Below are 19,770 nucleotides of genomic sequence, written 5' to 3'. Positions count from 1 at the left end.
ACACATACCTTAATTATGGATTTAAACAAAGTACATATATGTATGGTTTTTTAATTCTTATTATTAATCTATTAATCTGTTGATTTGAAAGACTCTTTGGGTATCATTCCGCTGCTAGGAGGTCTTTGAGGAACATTCAAGTATCTCTGAGTATTTCTGAGTATCTGTTTGATAGCATTCTGCTGCTAGGGGTTCCATTTTGCCTTTCTTGCACAAACCATGCCCAAATACATGACATGCTACATCCCTTTTTAATTCCTTTAAAATGGAAGAAGAATTTCAGAGATATTTGGGAAGCAGTTTAATGCCAGAATCCATCTAGAATTTTGCCTATTTTCTAGTGTCTTACTAATGCAATAGCAACTTTTAAAATGACCTATCTTTATCAAATATTCCAGAACATTTCACCTAGTTTACATAAAAACAGCTTCTTTCAAATCAGTATTTTATCAGATTACATAGTATTTAAAGTATACAATTGCAATAGTTAGTACAAAATGAATAAAAAAGGGTTTAGGAGAAAAATACAGTTGCCTCTTGGTAGACATGCAGCTAAGCTGGTGAGAGAGTAAAGGTAGGAGCATGTGTGAGAGTTAACTTCCGAGGCCTCAGAATTCAGCATGCAATGGGCATGCGTTTGTACCTGTGAGCAAAAACATTCAATCTTGGTTGTCTATTAAGATCTTGCATTGTTCTCTGTTTAGAAGATGTGATTGGCTGTTTTGTTTGTTGCATTTTTTAAATCAAATTAGTCCAAATGGCAAGAGTTCCCTTCGTGATTGAAATTTTAGTAGGTTAAGGATGATTCTTCAGTTAAACAAATTATCCCATGAACTGAATCCTATCTGGTCTTTTATATTTTTATGGAATCTTGGAGTAATAATGATAATAGTTAATATTATGTAGTGCTTACAGTATACTAACATTATTCTCAGTGCCTTATGTATAACTCTGTAATGCTTATGGAATCCTATCAGGTAGGGACTAATTGTTTTCATTTTACAGCTAGGAAACTGAGACACAGAAAGACTAAGCAGCTTCTACAAAGTCAGCTGGTATAATTTTAAGCCAGAACTCAGTCAAGCAGTGTGACTCCCACTAGTTTGGCTCCAAAACCTGTGTTCTGAACCACCATGCTATACTCTCTTTCTAGATTCTAAAAATGGGATAGGACCTCAATGACAGATAACTGATGATAGACATGCTGAAAAATAAAAAAGAAAAGGCTAGAAGAACCAAGCTAGGAGGATAAAATGGTGTGCTATCATTGAGGAAGAGTTCACAGAACTCTTAGCTCTGTACTGTGAGATGACATTTTCTAATAAGGCAGAAAGGCATTTTACTTGTTAATAGCACTAAAATCAAGTATTGCCTGGACATAGACCTTTAGGAACATTAAACGCATGTAATATACAATATTCTGACAACAGGACATTTATAGCGTCTCTTGGCTTTATTTAAACTTAATGGGATGTGCTACATTACAGAATACATAAAACAGTGGGCTCATTTCAACAGAAAATGACTCAGAACCAAACAAGTTTAAATACACATGGGGTATCTTCTCTGTATGTAATTAAACAGCCTCTTTCAATATCCTCAAACTCAGATTGGCAAGTACAATTACAGTAATGGGTAGGCAGTAGTTCAGTGATTCCACGTTGGGTTTACCACAATTCAGAGGCAAAGAAGCCAGAACTACAGAGTTTGGAGAGTCAGTTAACAATGACAAGACTTTTACATTATGTATTTAACTAAAACATCATTTAAAATTAGAGGGATGGGCTGGCCAAGTGGCTCAGTTGGTTAAGAGCATGAGCTATGAGCAACAGGGTCACCGGTTCGATTCCCACATGAGCCAGTGAGCTGAGCTGCCGCTGATCTGCCACTGAGCTACCAACAGGTGGCAGGATGGCGCAGCTGGTGAGAGCACATGCTCCTAACAACAGGGTTGCTGGTTCAACTCCTGCATGGGATGGTGGGCTGCACCCTGCCCCCCACCCCCCTACCCCAGCAACTAAGATTGAACATGGCATGTTGAGCTGAGCAGCCGTGAGCTGCCGACAGGTGGCTGGATGGTGACTGGACTTGGAGCTGAGATAGCTGCGCCCTCTACAACTAAGACTGAAGGACAACAAGTTGGCTGTTCCCCTTCCCCAATTCCCCAACACTGTTCCCCTCCCCCCCCAATTTCCCAATTAAAAAAATCTTTTAAAAAAATGAAATAAAATTAAAAAAAATAAAATTAGAGGGAGAAATATTGGAGTTAGAATGTTACTTTTGCAGAGCTCTTTTGCTTATGCTACAGCCAGACTTGACTCTCTTGAATAGGAAAATTATTGCAACTTAAAACATTATAACTAGAAACGAAAAGGTTAAACTCTGTGATGTCTCCTTGAAAATGGCTCCTACTTATCTTTATTTGTTTAATAAAAGGAAAATAAACCTTATAAGATTTCAAACGACATTTGTGAAAACTAAGGTGGTAAAAAGAAACAAGCTAAGTGAAACAATTACAAACAGAGAACACCCTCCTGCTCTTAATTCTCAACATCAGTTGGATATTACTTTCAAAACATCACCTCAATTATGTGATTTTGTTTTGTGAGAAATAGGTAAAGGGAATGTTTGTGTTACTAAAATATTTTCTTACATTTTTGAAGGGCAACAGGCCTGGTATTTGTTTTTGTTTTTTGGGGGTCTTTCGTTTGTTTGTTTGTTTGTTTGCACAGCTCTTGTTAGAAAATAGGAATGTTTTTAATGAGCTTATAATACCTTGTACACACACCAAAATACAAATAGAAATCAGCATGAGTCTTTAAATGCAATAGAACTAGATACTTCACTAGTTTTGTCCAAATATTCATTATTTTCTTTGTTCTCTAATTTGTTTTATATATTTAGTTATAAACCCAGCATTTGGGATCATAATAAAGGATTAATATATTTCCATATCCCTTTGCTTACTAGCATTAATTAACACCAAGCTTTGATTTTTGTTATGCAACTTCATAGGATCTTATGGTAGTATGTTGTAAGTAGCATTAAACATCTCACTAGAAACTTAAGTAAAAGTCAGTATGTATAGAATAGAATCAATATAAAAACCAAGTACTATAAAATTTGAAATAAGACTAAACACAGTTTCCTAGGACTGGCAAAGTATGAGATATATTCATTGATATTCTAATAGTGCTTGTTCTCTCTCAACACATAAACACACGCGCGCGCACACACACACACACACAGAGAGAGAGAGAGAGAGAGAGAGAGAGAGAGAGAGAGAGAGAGAGAGAGACATTTATTTATTCTGAGTATTTAAAGCATTTTTCCAGAAAATATAGATTAATTTACACAGTGCCACTCAGACATAAAAAGTAAGCATTGAAATGAAACTCCCCTTTCTTGCTTTCAGTGTGAATCACTAGAGTCTGCCTTTTCCCCATAACTCTTCCAACTGTTTAGAGGAGATGAGCTTATTTTCTTTGCCCTCCTGTTTCAAGGAGAAAACTATATCTCTGCTTTTGGCAACCAGTAGGCACCAGAGTTATTGTATTTTGTGGCAACCTTTCTCTAAGCAAGATCAGATTCCCTCCTCCTGGGTTTAATGCCCATCATCCCTTGGCCCCCCATCAACATAAATGCTTTCTCTTCTTCTATCAGCGACATCTCCAGCCCTCCACCCTGGTGGCTAAGGGTGCAGCTTACTTGCTTCCTCCAGATCCTCTTTTGCTTCTGAACACTGTATATGCCCTTCTTCCTCCACACTAACAATTATTTTCTTCTGAAACTCCATCCCTGTGCCTATTATCATCACTTCAATAAATCTTGTGTGGAGAGAAGAATCAGAGATAAAAGAGCAGTGTAGTACTCCTAAATTCACCTCCAAAGTTTTCCTTACCAGCAATTCTTAGGCCTTTCTGAAGATTTCTGATTTACAGTTTGGATTATTTACAGTCTCGTTCAGCAGATGCTGGTGCAAAATCATCAGATGAAGTAGTAAATGAGGTCGCAGGTGACATCTTGGGTAAACTTCCAAACGACTTTGACATCGAGTCTGCAATGAGGAGATACCCAACGACGTACACCCAGAGCATGAACACTGTGCTTGTCCAAGAGATGGGACGGTTCAACAAGTTGTTGCAGACCATAAGAGAATCATGCATTAACATTCAAAAAGCAATCAAGGTAATGGGACATTCACCGAAAGAAAAAAAATTGAAGGAAATATTCATGTACTCAGCAAATGTTTATTGGGCACAGATTCTGTGCAAGCATTGTTCTTAGTTATGAGGATAGAAAAAAAGAACCCTGCTCTTGAAGAGCATATAGGTTTCTGGGGGTGGCAGGTCATGAACAGTGAAAAAATATACAGTATGTTAGACAGCAAAAGTTTGCCAGATAGGATACATGCTAAGAAGACACAAAGTGTTAAAGAGTAAGAAAGACAAAGCCTCTGCCCTCATAGAGCTTATGTTTTAGTAAGGGAGACTATCAATTTAAAAATAAGTTATAGGGGCAGCTGGTTTGCTCAGTTGGTAAGAGCGCAGTGCTCATAACACCAAGGTTGCCGGTTCGATCCCCACATGGGTCACTGAGTTGCGCCCTCCATAACTAGATTGAAACAACTACTTGACTTGGAGCTGATGGGTCCTAGATAAACACACTGTTCCCCAATTAAAAAAAATCAAATTTCTAAAAATAAATATATATATATATATATATATATATATATATATATATATATAGTGTTAAGTGTGTGGTAAATGGTACATTCTTAGGAAAAAAATAAAACGGGATATGGGGTAGAGAATGATGAGTCGGAAACTGTTTCAGTCATTCTGGGTTAGCTGCTCTGAGGAACCTAACCTTGAGCAGAGGCTGATGTGAGGGGCAAGCCATGGGATGTTTGGACAGAGAGTATAGCAAATGCAAAGCCATGAGAGCAGGTGGCTTGGCATGGTCCAGGAACATAATAGGGAAGGCTGGTGAGGCTAGAGTGGGGTGGGTTTGAGGGCAATGGTAAACAGACAGGAAGCCATGGCTTCATGATGGCTTCTCGGCCTTGGTTAGGATTTTGAATTTTATTCTAAAGTATAAACGTAAAGGGAAACCTTCAGAGGGTTTTAAGCAATGGAGTGAAATGATCTATTTTACATTTCTAAAAGTTCACTCTGGGGCCGGCCGAGTGGCACGTTGGTTAGGAGTTGGCTTGGGACACCAGCTCTGAGCAGCAGGGTCCTGGTTCGGATCCCACATGAGGGCCAGTGATGCTGCGCCCTCTGCAGCTAAGATGGTGAACAACAGTTCGATCTGGAGCTGGGTTGCCGTGAGTCACCGGCAACAGTGTAGGCTGCAGTGGGGCTGGCCAGCAGGAGGGGGTTGCGGGGGTGAGCTTTCATGAGCTGCCGAGAGCCGCTGTGAGCCACCGTGAGCAGCCGTCCAATGGCCAGTGACTGACTGCCTCACCCGGGAAGAGCACAATGATCATAATACCAACATAGGCCAGTGAGGCAACGTCCTCCACAACTAGACTGAAAAATAAAAGGACAGCAACTTGTCTGTTCCTCTCCCCCAATTCCCCAATAAAATCTTTTAAAAAAGAAAAAAGTTCACTCTGCCTAGTACAGAAAGGATTATAGGGGAGCAAGAGGGTAGGCAAAGACAAATTAAATGATTGAGCCAGTGCAGCTGAGCTGGTTTCTTACAGTAGCATTGGAGGTAGAGAAAAATGGTTGGATGTGAGCTACTGTTGAAAGAGGAGTCTACTAGACAGGGCGTGGTATAATCTGGCTGGGCTGGTTGGCTCAGAAGCATTCAGTATCATGTGTATCTCCTTGACCTGGTTCTTGTATCCTTCCTGGCAGATAAAGGCCTGGCTTCTGGCATTCTGGGAGCTAACAGGTAAAAGAGGCTTCAGGGATCTCCAACACACATGCATTCACTTAATTCCCAATTTCAGTATGGCAGTTCTGACCCCAGCTGAGCCTGGCATCCCCCACTCCAGGGATTTCTTTTTTCTTTTTTTTCCAGGTCTCATTCAAGGTAGGTAATATGCAGTTTTGAGAGAAGACCTAGGCGTTTGCATTCTAAACCAGGTTTCAGCAATCTTTTTCATCTAGCACCACTCTCCTCTCCTCCCTGTCACCTAGGGCCACTGGTTACAGGTATTGGGGAAGTATTCTGCAATGTCTATCTAGTTCATTGTTGGTTTCGCCCTCTGATATTTTAAGATCAAGATTCTCTTGACTACTAAGTCAACTACCAATGGTCCATATGCTTTCTAGCTCCCAAAATTGTGTTGTCATTGTACCTGTTCTTATTCTTTCTGAACTTATGGGCCTAAGCCTTTAAAAATAAGTTCCTTTACTGTTGTTTTACTGGGTTTAGGGAAGGAGACAAATGAAATATGGGTGTATAATCCATGAAATTTACTGTAAAATCGTCTCCATATGACAACTGGAATAACAATGTCAACTATAAAAAAAACAAAAATGATTTCAGCAACTGGCCCAGTTACAAGATCAAATAGACAGGGCTTTTCAAGGGCCTCAGAGTTTGGACACCTATCCATCAGTGATTCAAAATAGGATAAGATCAGTTAGATTTCACAATTGGAATCCAACATATTTTAATGTTTCAAAGCATTTTATATCATTTTCCTAAATTTATATTTATCACACTCCTTTTAGGAAGGCAAGACAGAGATATATTAGTTGTCCAGTTAATAGACAAGTAAACTAAGTCATCATTAGGCTGTGATTTAATAGCTAGTGAGTAGCCAACTATTGATTAAGATTTTGGGGCAGCCCAGTGGCTCTGTTTGTTACAGTGCATGCTCTTAACAACAAGGTTGCTGGTTCGATTCCTGCTTGAGATGGTGGGCTGCGCCCCCTGCAACTAGATTGAAAACGGCGACTAGATTTGGAGCTGAGCTGTGCCCTCCACAACAAGATTGAAACAACTCAGTGACTTGAAACTGATGGGTCCTGGAAATACACACTGTTCCCTGATAAAATTCCTTTTTTAAAAAAACAAAAATTTTCCAGGATAGGAAAAATGGGTGAGGGGGATCAAAAGATACAAACTTCCAGTTATAAAATACAAGTGAACAATGTGGGGTTGAACTGTGCAGATCCACTTAATTGTAGGTTTTTTTAAATAAGTTGTTCGAGAGACAACTGTGTTTTCCATTGGGAACCCATGGATGCAGAAGGCCGACTTAAGTTTTATGTGGATTTTCGACTGCAAGGGTGATCGGCACTCCTAACCCCCATGTTGTTCAACGGTCAACTCTAAATGAGTCCTGGTGAGGTCAGGTATACAGCACAGTGACTATACTTAACAATACTGTATTGCACATTTGAAAGTTGCTCAGAAAGTAGGTCTCCAAAGTCCTCATCACAAGAAGAAAAATTTTGTAGGGCAATAGATGTTAACTAGACTTACTGTGGTGATCATTTCACAACATATAGAAATATTGAGTGATTATGTGGTACACTTGAAACTAATATAATTTCATGTCAATTATACCTCAAATAAAAATGTTCCCATAAAATTTGATTAGATTGAATTTTAAAATATTTTTCTAAGGAATAGTTCAAAGACTCCGTGACTCACTTATGAGCAAAAGAAAATATCTTCTTCTTTTTTTGTTTTTTTTTTACTCAAACTTAACTAATCACAATTGTAAACAAGGGATACTTATGAAGAAGGTATTTAAGAAAGGCTCATCCAAAATGTATACTACCATGTTAACCAAAGGTTAAATGTGTTTCAGGGGCTAGTAGTGATGTCCACAGATCTTGAAGAAGTGGTTAGCAGCATTTTGAATGTCAAAATTCCAGGAATGTGGATGAGTAAATCATATCCAAGCCTTAAACCCCTTGGGAGCTATGTGAATGACTTCCTTGCAAGACTAACTTTCTTGAGGGTGAGTTCATCTAAATGCACATACATTAAGTTTCTTCTTATCTCATTTTCTTCACCAGGATACCTAATGTAATGAGTCTTACTCTCTAGTTTTTCTGTGCCTCCCGGGTACAGATAACCACTACTCAATACTGCATATAATTTATGTAAGTGTCACACTGAACTGTCAAAATACTAGTATTGGGAGTAGAATCTTGGAAAGTTTCTTTAGGAGCCGCTGTTCATGTTCAGTGAAGTTAGACATTCAAGTCAATGACATTTGAAGAGAGAAAACAACTGGCTATGTTGATTTTGCATTAAATATTTAGAGTCAAAATAGATCTCTAGAGGTGAGCATCTTAGAAAGCCAGCCAAGTTACAAGCGAGGAGCATGATTTCTTCCTACTCCAGCCCTCTCCCAGGTCATTATATCACGAGATTGCTGGTTCAGCCCAAGGCAGTAATAACCTCAGCAGCTAATTGTCCTCAAAATGTTGGGTGGGTAGAAGTCTCCCTCCTAATTATCTGTCAATACTGGTGCTTAACTGTGTTCTTATTAACAATTATAGTCATTAGAAGTATTAATTAATGCCCTAGATACTGTACCTAATGCATCAAAAACTGCCTGTGAAAAAATTTCTGCAGGGATAAAATGAACACATTCTCCTTTCATAATGTATGCCTGTTGCTGTACTAGAGTTCATACTAAAGAATGAGAATTGTTCTTGAAAGATGAAGAATGCTCTACCTTGGACTCTAATAGGGAAACATCCTTCCAATTTATTTCTTCAGACTGACTTCTGTAATTTACTATCTAGTTAAGTCAGCATTCAACTAGCTTATTAGGTGATATGATATCCAGGCCTCTTGATATTTTTAAAGATCTTAAGCTGTCACTACTCTGTTTCTTCTGGGAGTTCCTTGGACAATATTGTGTTTCCATATATTGGATTTCATTGTGTTTTGATGAAGTAGAAGGGAAAACTTCCAAAAGAATATTGTACTAGGTGCTAATAACTAGAGAGAAAAAAAGTGAAAAAACATTACCTACCATCTGGCGAGATCCTGTGTTCTATTCAACTATATAACATGATACATTATACAACAATGTATATTAGATATTCACTATTGTATGGAGCTTTTCTGAAGGAATCACCAGGTATGTATAAAACAGGCATTTTCATCATGCGCATTGTGATACCCAAGCTGGTCCTAAGGATATGAAATTGAAGTCAGAACAAACGCTGAATATGCTACTTATTTTTAAAACCTTCAGAGTATGGCTTTATATTCCTCAAAGCATTAGCTCAGTTTTTAGTTTACTGAAATGAAAATAGAGGGAGTGTTTGGGGGCAGATTTTATCCAGCTGTGTTGCAATCAAAGTGGAAAGACTCGATTGATAGGACACTTGTGCTTTGACACCATAGCAATGGTACGAGGTCGGCCCTCCTCCAGTCTTCTGGCTGTCTGGGTTCTTCTTCACACAAGCCTTCCTGACTGGTGCCCAGCAGAACTACGCCAGGAAATACACCATCCCCATTGATCTCCTGGGGTTTGACTATGAAGTGATGGAAGACAAAGAATATAAGACTGCTCCAGAAGATGGTAAGTGCAGTGACAGAATGAGTTGGCTTAAGTCTAGGCACTGAACAAAACCATAACATTCTTGCTTGCTTTGCTCAGCTATTAAAAAATTTAATCATGGGCTGGCCGAGTGGCGCATTGGTTAAGAACTGGCTTGGGATGCCAGAGGGCCCCGGTTCGGATCCCACATATGAGGGCCAGTGACACTGCCCTCTATAGCTAAGATGCTGAACAACAGCTTGACCTGGAGCTGGGCTGCCGTGGGTCGCCAGCGACGGCGTAGACTGCAGTCCCCTGCTGCAGTGGGTTGCCATGGGCTACCGTATGTAGCCAGCAGCCAGCGTGAGCGGCCAGCAGCTGCCGTGAGCAGCCGTCCAGAGGCCGGCGACTGATCTGCCTCACCCGGGAAGAGTGCAATGATGGTGCCAGCTTGGGCCAGTGAAGCAACATCCTTCACAACTAGACTGAAGAACAAAACAACAGCAACTTGTCTGTTCCCCTCCCCCAATTCCCCAATAAAATCTTAAAAAAAAAAATGTAATCATTATGTATATAACTTACCTTCAAATGGTTGAGGAAAAAGAATTATGGAGAGATAGAGTGAGGAAGAGAAAAAGAAAGAGGGAGAGAGGGTGGGCGGGCAGATGGGCAGGGGGTAGGGGAGAAGAGAGAGAGAAGAGCATGCAAGCATATGATAAAGCAAATGGGGATAAAATGAATCTGAATAAAGAGTATATGTCGCTTGTACTGTTTTATTCTTGCAAAATTTTGTAAGTTTGAAATTATTTTCAATAAAAAAATTAGGAAAAAACTAATCATCAAATTAACAATACATGGGATAATCAACCATAATCTTATGGTTACCTTGGAGAATCAAGGTGGCACAATATTGAAAAGAAAATTTTCCTGGTCCCTCAAAGAGGATACCTTTTCAGATCCCTAAATTATGTATTTTTTCCTGTTATCTACATCATTGCAAAACCTAATAAAGCTAATAGCTAATAGAAACATTTGTTTCGTGATTGTAAGATTGTGAGGAAATTTATCTTTGTTTTCTTAATTGATTGTCTTTTCAATACTCAGAGAATACGTTAATGTTTTATTTTCAGAGGATACCTTAATGTTTTATTTCAAATTTACTAGACATGGCCACTATTTTAAACAAGAATTATTTTTTAAATGCTACAGATTCCTAATTTTACCAAAGTGGCGCTGTCTTTAAAGAAATGACATTAATTTCTGAATGACCATTAATGTGCCCTGCTTTAATTGATGTGTCAAAGACAATTCTATTTCCTTATTCATCAGTAAATAAGTTAATAATGATATTTTCCCTTTGTAGTTAGAATAAAATCCAGACCCCTTATCATGACTATGAGGACAAGCATGTTGGTTGTCACTGCCTACCTGTAAGCTCATTATGTGCCACTGCACTCCAGCCACACTGACCTTCTGATAGTTCTTAGAACACTTCAAGCTCTTTTCCCCTTGGGATCTTTGCACATGCTCCCCTTAAGCCCACACTCAGCATGATGAGCACTTCTCAGCCTTCAGGACTCCGCTTAAATTATAGCTCATCAGAAAGTGCCTCCTTGAACAGTTTATCTATTGAATTCTCCACTGTACTTCCTTATCCTCTCTTACAACTCTGGTTATTATAATAACTTCAAAAGCATTGGTCACACTCTGTAATTCATTTGGTTCTTTTTGTATTTATTTTTTTATTACTTTCAGGTGTACAAAGCAACATAACATTTAGACATTTAAACCCTTCATAAAGCGATAACCCACCCCACAAGATACTACCCCTCTGACATGTAACATGTAGCTGTTACAATACCATTGACTATTTTCCCTATGTTGTACTCCACATCCCATGGCTGTATACACCTATGTATTTAGTTATAGTTAACATTCAATATTATTCTACTTCAGCTTCAGGTGTATAGCGCATTGGTCAGGCATCTACACAGTCTATGAAGTGATGCCCCTGATAAGTCCAGCGCCCATCTGGCACCTTACATGATCTTTACAACATTGTTGATTATATTCCTCATATTGCATAAACTACCAATTTGTATTTCTTTTTTTTTTAAGATTTTTATTGGGGTATTGGGGAATGGGAACAGTGCTGGGGAATTGGGGGAAGGGGAACAGACAAGTTGCTGTCCTTTTGTTCTTCAGTCTAGTTGTGGAGGACATTGCTTCACTGGCCTATGTTGGCACCATCATTGCACTCTTCCCAGGTGAGGCAGATCAGTCACCAGCTTCTGGACAGCTGCTCACTGCGGCTGCTGGCCGCTCATGCTGGCTGCTGGCTACACACAGTAGCCCATGGAAACCCACTGCAGCAGGGGCCACAGCCTATGCCGTCGTTGGTGACTCACGGCAGCCCAGCTCCAGGTTGAGCTGTTGTTCAGCATCGTAGCTATAGAGGGCAGTGTCACTGGCCCTCATATGTGGGATCCGAACTGGGGCCCTCTGGCATCCCAGGCCAGTTCTTAACCAACGCGCCACTCGGCCGGCCCCCAATTTGTATTTCTTAATGGTTTCACCTTTTCACCCTGCCCCCAACCCCATTCCCACCTATCTTCCTGATAGATCTATTGCAGTTTCAGACAATGAATTATAACTAGGCTCAAACACATCTTTACTAATCAAAATAGGAACCATTACAATCAACACATTTTTGCCAATGAGAAATAAGTTTGTTTATTCCTGTAGCATAAAAACCTGTGCTTCGGGATTCAATGAGCTCTTGGAAACTATTTTCTGTATTCCAGCTGGTTGTGGAAGTGTGTCAGGTATTGTCGTGGAGAAGAATTGGGCCCTTTCTGTTGACCAATGCCGGCCTCAGACCTTGCAGGTTTTGGTGCATCTCATCGATTTGCTGAGCATACTTCTCAGATGTAATGGTTTCACTGGGATTCAGAAAACTATAGGGATCAGACCAGCAGCAGACCACCAAACAGCGACCATGACCTGTTTTGGTGCAAGTTTGGCTTTGAAAAGTGCTTTGGAGATTCTTCTAGGCCCTACCACTGAGCTGATAGTCACCAGTTGTATACGATCCACTTTTCATCGCACATCACAATCCAATCGAGAAGTGGTTTGTTGTTGTTGCATAGAATAAGAGAAGACGACACTTCAAAATGACAGTGTTTTTAATTTGGGGTCAGCTCATGAGGCACCCACTTATCGAGCTTTTTCACCTTTCCAATTTGCTTCAAATGCTGAATGACCATAGGATGGTCAACGTTGAATTCTTCAGCAACTTTCTCGTGTAGTTGTAAGAGGATCAGCTTCATTGATTGCTCTGAATGGGTCGTTGTGAACTTCCGATGGCTGCCACTACACTCCTCATCTTCAATGCTCTTGTCTCCTTTGCAAAACTTCTTGAACCACCACTGCACTGTACATTCGTTAGCAGTTCCTGGGTCAATAGCATTGTTGATGTTGAGAGTTGTCTCCACTGCTTTACAGCCCATTTTGAACCTGATTAAGAAAATCGCTCGAATTTGCTTTTTGTCTAACATCATTTCCATAGTATAAAATACAGATAAAATAAACAGCAAGTAATAAGTCATTATTACATAAACATAAAGCAAGAAAAACATAAATTAAAAAATGTGCATTAAAATGATGTATAACAGGGCCGGCTGAGTGGCTCAGTTGGTTAAGAGCTCGCTCAAGAGTTTGAGCTCTGAGCAACAGCGGTTCAAGTCCAGCCCGAGCTGAGCAGCCGCTGAGCTGCCAACAGGTAGCAGGATGGCTCAGCTAAAACAAACAAACAAACAAACAAACAAACAAACAAACAAATGATGTATAACAACCACATTTATTTAAGAATATATTCCAATATCAAAGGCAAATTTCAACAATGCAAAAACCGAATTACATTTGTACCAACCTAACTGTACCTATCTGGTACCATACCTAGTTATTACAATATTATTGACTATATTCCTTATGCTATACCATACATCCCCATTACTACTGTATAAGAACCGATTTGTACTTCTCAATCCCTTCCTCTTTCACCCATCTTTTATTCCCCTCCCATCTAAGAACTCCCTCTAAGATTCCTTGTAGTACTGGTTTGGTGGTGATGAACACCTTCAGCTTTTTCTTGTCTAGGAAGCTCCTTATCTGTCCTTCAATTCTAAATGACAGCCTTGCTGGGTAGAGCAATCTTGGTTGTATGTCTTGCTTTTCATCACTTGGGATATTCCCTGCCACTCCCTTCTTGCCTGCAAAGTTTCTGTTGAGAAATCAGCTGACAGTCGTATGGGGCTCCCTTATAGGTAACTAACTGCTTTTCTCTTGCTGCTTTTAAGATTCTCTCGTTGTATTTAATCTTTAGCATTTTAATTATGATGTGTCTTGGTGTTGGCCTCTTTGGGTTTATCTTGTTTGGGATTCTCTGTACTTCCTGGGCTTGCATGTCTATTTCCTTCACCAGGTTAGGGAAGTTTTCTGTCATTATTTCTTCAAATAGATTTTCAATTCCTTGCTCTCTCTCTCTTCTCCTTCAGGTACTCCTATAATGTGAATGTTGTTATGCTTGATATTGTCCCAGAAGCCCCTTAAATTCTCCTCAATTTTTTGGATTCTTTTTTCTTTTTGCCGTTCTAGTTGGGTGTTTTCTGCTACCTTATCTTCTTCATCGCTGGTTGGATCCTCTGCTTTATCTAATCTGTTGATTCCCTATAATATATTCTTCATTTCTGTTATTGTATCCTTTATTTCTGACTGGTTCTTTTTTATGGTTTTCATCTCTCTGTTGAAGTTCTCCCTGAGATCATTGAGCATTCTTATAACCAGTGTTTGGAACTCTGCTTCTGATAGATTGCTTATCTCTGTTTCGCTTAGTTCTTTTTCTGGAGCTTTTTTCTGTTCTTTTATTTGGGACACATTTCTTTGTCTCCCCATTTTGGCTGCCTCCCTGTTTTGTTTCTATGTATTAGGTAGAGCTGCTATGTCTTCCGGTCTTAGTAGAGTGGCCTTATGTAGTAGGTGTGCTTTGGGGTTCGGTGGCACAGTCTTTCTGGTCATCTGAGCCATGTGCTCCAGGTGTGTCCCTTGTGTAGGTTGTGTGTGCCCTCCTCTTGTAGTTGAGCCTTGGTTGATAATGACACATCAATGGGAGGGACTGACCGTTGGGCTCACTACAGAGCAGAATCAGCCTCAGGAGGGCTCTGGTGTCTGCCCAATCTGCCCCTCTGCTGTCATACTTGGAGATGGCCAGGTGGTGCTCCAGCTCGTTTTGAAGCAGGCCACCGGCTGATGCCCCAGGGCCACCTTGGAGGGGATCTGCTGTAGGTCTACTTCAGCCACAGCCCGTGCCCCACCCAGGGCCACCTAAAAGAAGCCAGAAAGAAAGCCACCGATGGCTGCCACCCATGCTGTGCTTGGAAGTGCCTTGAGAGGCCAAGCCATGAACCAGGGCTGGCTGCTGCTAATGCTGGCTTAGGGCTGCTCAGCCAGAGGCACAGGACCTCAAACCAAATGTTGCTTGTCTGGGTTCCACAAACCCCTGAGAGACCCTAGGAAAGACTGCAGCTTGAGCCAAAACAGGCGGTCTGCACTAAAAGTCCACTGAAAGCAGCCTGGGTGTGCCTGAAATTTGGGCGGGGTCAGGTCTCAAATCACCAGGGCATGGTGATATGGTGCTGCCTGTGTTCACACGCTGGGAAGGGGGAGGGCTCAGCAAAGAAACAATGGCCTCCGCCAGCTCCCTGGTCCAGGAGAAAGCCGCCTCTCCAGCCCCCATCCCAAGCCAGACAACTCAGTTCCCCACCATATGTCCCTACCACCTTTCCAGCTGCTGCCCCAGCACTGGGGCTCAGAGCGAGTGATTCCCTCGGTGGGTAAATCTGCGTGCAGTCCCTTTAAGAGGAGCACCCATTAGTGCAGCCATGCTCCGTCTAACTCAGTCACAATCCATTGGTTTTCACAACCAAAAATTATAGGGACCTCTCCCCAGCACTGGAACACTGGACTGGGATGGGGCTGGAATCCCTCACTCCTTTAGGGGGTGGGGAGGGGCCCTCACAGCCAAAGTAGCCCTCCAAATCTTTAATGGTCACACATGGGTATGGGACCAGCTTGCTCTGCGTCTCTGACCTTCCTATTAGTCTGGAGGTGGTTTTCTTCTGCACATTCTTAGTTGAAACGCTTCAGTTCAGCTTCATTTTAGGTGTATTCTTAATAATGGTTGTTTTGTAGATTAGTTGTAATTTTGATGTAGTTATGAGAGAAGGTAAGCACATTGTTTACCTACTGCGCCATCTTGGTTCTCCAATTTGGTTCTTTCTTTATTGTCTCTGTCCTTTGCTACAGTACAAACACCCAGAAGATGGTGACCTTGTTTGTCTTCATCCTTTTTTTTCTTAGTGCCTACCAGAGTGTCTGGCACATAACAGACCCTCAAAAGCTGCCATAGGAATTCCAAAAATCATGCTGCTTGAATCCACTATAAATTCATGGAATCTAACCCAATCTTTTAAGCTACTGTACATTGCAATCTTCTTTAATACTTAAACAGTTTTATTGCAGAAACATATTTAAGAACCATATATGCAAAGGGAAAGAGATCATTGGGACAAATGACATTTCAAAACTAATGATTTTCCCCCAGCCCTAGATGCCTAACCCATCATTAATCTGGCCATTTGTTCAGAATACCTTTATTCCAACACACTTCATGCCTGATTGTTTATCATTTCTTTAAATATATAGGCCTTTAAAAAATACCTTTTCTGTTCAGCTCACTATATTAGAATACATGCTGTAAAAGACACCTATAAAAAGAAGTTTGAGTTCCCCCACCCTCATAAAAGTCAAAATGTAGATAAATAGATTAGCAACATACCAAGAATGATAAATAATTCTGTTCAAACTAAGGATTTAGAAAGGGTTGGGGGAGGAATTGTTTAAGTTGGACAGAAGCAAATCAAAGCAAGGGCAAAGAGTTCCTTATCACTACTGGGTTCCGGAAACTGCCTGGCCCTTTACATTTAGTCTTCACAGTAAGCCTAAGGCACAGATAATATCATCCCCATTATACAGAGGTAGAAACTAAGGCTCAGAAAGGTTAAATTACTTGCCCAAGGTTTTACAGCTAGCAGTGGCAGGGTTGACAGTCAAACCCCAGGACTTCTGGTTCTCATACTTAGCTAGCAGCTTTCTCTATGACCTACTCAGTATTTTTGTACAAGTTTGAAAACATCATCACATTTCTAAGGAAAGCTTTCTTTCTTTCTTTCTTTCTTTCTTTCTTTCTTCCTTCCTTCCTTCCTTCCTTTCTTTCTTTCTTTCTTTCTTTTTCTTTCTTTCTTTTTTAAGATTTTATTGGGGAATTGGGAAAGGGAACAGTGTCAGGGAATTGGAGAAGGGGAACATTGTGTTTTTCCAGGACCCATCAGCTCCAAGTAAAGTTGTTGTCCTTCAATCTTAGTTGTGGAGGGCGCAAGCTCAGCTGCAAGTCCAGTCGCCGCTTTCAATCTAGTTGCAGGAGGGACACAGCCCACCACCCTATGCGGGAGTCGAATCTGCAACCTTGTTATTAAGAGCACACACTCTCACCAGCTGAGCCATCCGGATGCCTGTTGGCAGCTCAGCAGTAGCTCAGCTCGGGCACAGCTCACTGGCCCATGTGGGAATCGAACCAGCGACCCTGTTGCTCAGAGCTCATGTTGTTAACCAACTGTGCCACCTGGCCGGCCCAAGGAAAGCTTTCTTGAAGATGCTATGGTTGATTCTTAAGTATTTAATTCAGATGCAAGAATTATTTTCTAAATTTTCCTCATATCATTATAAAGGCAGAAGATGGCTTTTGGATTAAAGTCTGCATAGTACTATTAGATTGGTGCAAACGTAATTGCAGTTTTTCATTGTTGAAATTTGCCATTTGATATTGGAATACATTCTTAAATAAATGTGGTTATATTATACATCATTTTAATGTGCATTTCTCTCTATGCTTTTATGCTAATGACTTATTACTTGCAGTTTATTTTATCTGTATTTTAGACTATGGAAATGATGGTAGACAAAAAGCAAATTCGAGTGATTTTCATATTCCAGTTCAAAATGGGTTGTAAAGCAACTGAGACAATTCACAGCATCAATGATGCATTTGACCCATGAACTGCTAATGAACGTACAGTGCAATGGTGGTTCAAGAAGTTTTGCAAAGGAGACAAGATCCTTGAAGATGAGGAGTGTAGTGGCTGGCCATCGGAAGTTCACAACAACCCATTGAGAGCAAGCAGTGAAGCTGATCCTCTTACAACTACATGAGAAATTGCAAAAGAACTCAACATTGACCATTCTACAGTCTTTTGGCATTTGAAGCAAATTGGAAAGGTAAAAAAGCTTGATAAGTGGGTGCCTCATGAGCTGACCGCAAATCAAAAACACCTTCATTTTGAAGTGTCGTCTTCTCTTATTCTATGCAACAATGAACCATTTCTCGATCTGATTTTAACGTGCGACGAAAAGTGGATTGTATACTGCAATCAGCAACAACCAGCTCAGTGGTTGGACCTAGAAGAAGCTCCAAAGCACTTCCCAAAGTCAAACTTGCATCAAAAAAAGGTCATGGCGGGTGGCCGGATAGCTCAGTTGTTAAGAGCACGAGCTCTGAACAACAGGGCTGCCAGTTCGATTCCCACATGGGCCAGTAAACTGCGCCAGTAAGCTGCACCTCTACAGCTAAGATTGTGAAAAACAGCTTGACCTGGAGCTGGGTGGCTGTGAGTGGCTGGCAGATGGCGTGAGCTGTTTTGTGCTGCTGTGAAGCTGCCATGGGCTGCAGTGAGCTGCCGTGAGCGGGCGTCCAATGGCCTGTGACCAACTGCCTCTCCCGGGAAGAGCGCAATAATCATAATACCAACATGGGCCAGTGAGCAGCGTCCTCCACAACTAGACTGAGAACAAGGGCTCAGAGGTGGGAGGGAAGGCAGGGGGGAAAGAGAGGGGGAAGCTTATGGTCACTGTTTGGTGGTCTGCTGCCGGTCTGATCCACTATAGCTTTCTGAATACCAGCGAAACCATTACATCTGAGAAGTATGCTCAGCAAATCAATGAGATGCACCAAAACTGCAATGCCTGCAGCCGGCATTGGTCAACAGAAAGGGCCCAATTCTTCTCCACGACAACGCCCAATGCTTCAAAAGTTCAACGAGTTCAGCTACGAAGTTTTGCCTCATCTGCTGTATTCACCTGACCTCTTGTCAACCGACTACCATGTCCTCAAGCATCTTGACAACTTTTTGCAGGGAAAACACTTCCACAGCCAGCAGGATGCAGAAAATGCTTTGCAAGAGCTCGTCAAATCCTGAAGCACAGATTTTCACGCTACAGGAATAAACCAACGTTTCTCATTGGCAAAAAAATGTGTTGATTATAATGGTTCCTATTTTGATTAATAAAGATGTGCTTAAGCCTAGTTATTATGATTTAAAATTCACGGTCTGGAACTGCAATTACTTTGCACCAACCTAATAAAAATGCCCCTCAGAGTTATATCTTTCTAAATTCAGCTAAAAAGTAGAGTTTATAAAAGCACTGACTGAAGTTTATAAACTAGCGAATGTCTAAGACCAAACTATTGAATTCCCAATTATTATACACTGAATTTAGAGTGCAGAGTAGTTGGTGTTTCTTTTTACAGTGATTTACTTATTTAACCCACAGCTGCTCATTTCCCCCTCCCTCCTTCCCACCTCCAAGCTGTTGTTCTTCAGTCTAGTTGTGGAGGACGTCGCCTCACTGGCCCATGTTGGTATTGTGATCATTGTGCTCTTCCCGGCTGAGGCAGTCAGTCACCGCCCATCAGACAAGCACTCACAGTGGCTCACGGCAGCTCTCGTCGGCTGCCGGCCGCTCACGCTTGCTACCGGCCACGGCTCCCAGTAGCTCACAGCAGCCGCCGGCCACTCAGGGCAGCCCAGCTCCAGTTCGAGCAGTTTTTCACAATCCTATAGAGGGCGCAGTTTACTGGTGCAGCTTACTGGCCTGTGTGGGAATCGAACCGCAGCCCTGTTGATCAGAGCTCGTGCTCTTACCAACTGAGCTAACTGGCCGCACTGCTCTTCTTAAAGATTCAAAGTTATTAAAATTCAAAATTCAAAATTATCTTGAGGGCCGGCCGAGTGGCGCGTTGGTTAAGAGCTGGCTTGGGACGCCAGAGGGCCCCGGTTCAGATCCCACATATGAGGGCCAGTGACACAGCCCTCTACAGCTAAGATGCTGAACAACAGCTCAAC

General features: G+C 41.2%; 1 protein-coding gene across 1 annotated transcript in view; it reads left to right on the top strand.

Annotated features, from left to right (window-relative positions):
- The window catches only part of DNAH7 (dynein axonemal heavy chain 7), a 235,048-nt gene that overhangs the window by 210,721 nt on the left and 4,557 nt on the right, over window positions 1-19,770 (top strand). Inside the window, 3 exon segments of the mRNA XM_019635602.1 lie at window positions 3,958-4,188; window positions 7,781-7,933; window positions 9,340-9,517. Of these exon segments, the coding sequence (XP_019491147.1) occupies window positions 3,958-4,188; window positions 7,781-7,933; window positions 9,340-9,517 (562 nt within the window).

Source organism: Hipposideros armiger, unplaced genomic scaffold (assembly GCF_001890085.2).
Source record: "Hipposideros armiger isolate ML-2016 unplaced genomic scaffold, ASM189008v1 scaffold_23, whole genome shotgun sequence".
NCBI lineage: Eukaryota > Metazoa > Chordata > Mammalia > Chiroptera > Hipposideridae > Hipposideros > Hipposideros armiger.
This window is presented reverse-complemented; position numbering and strand designations above follow the sequence as displayed.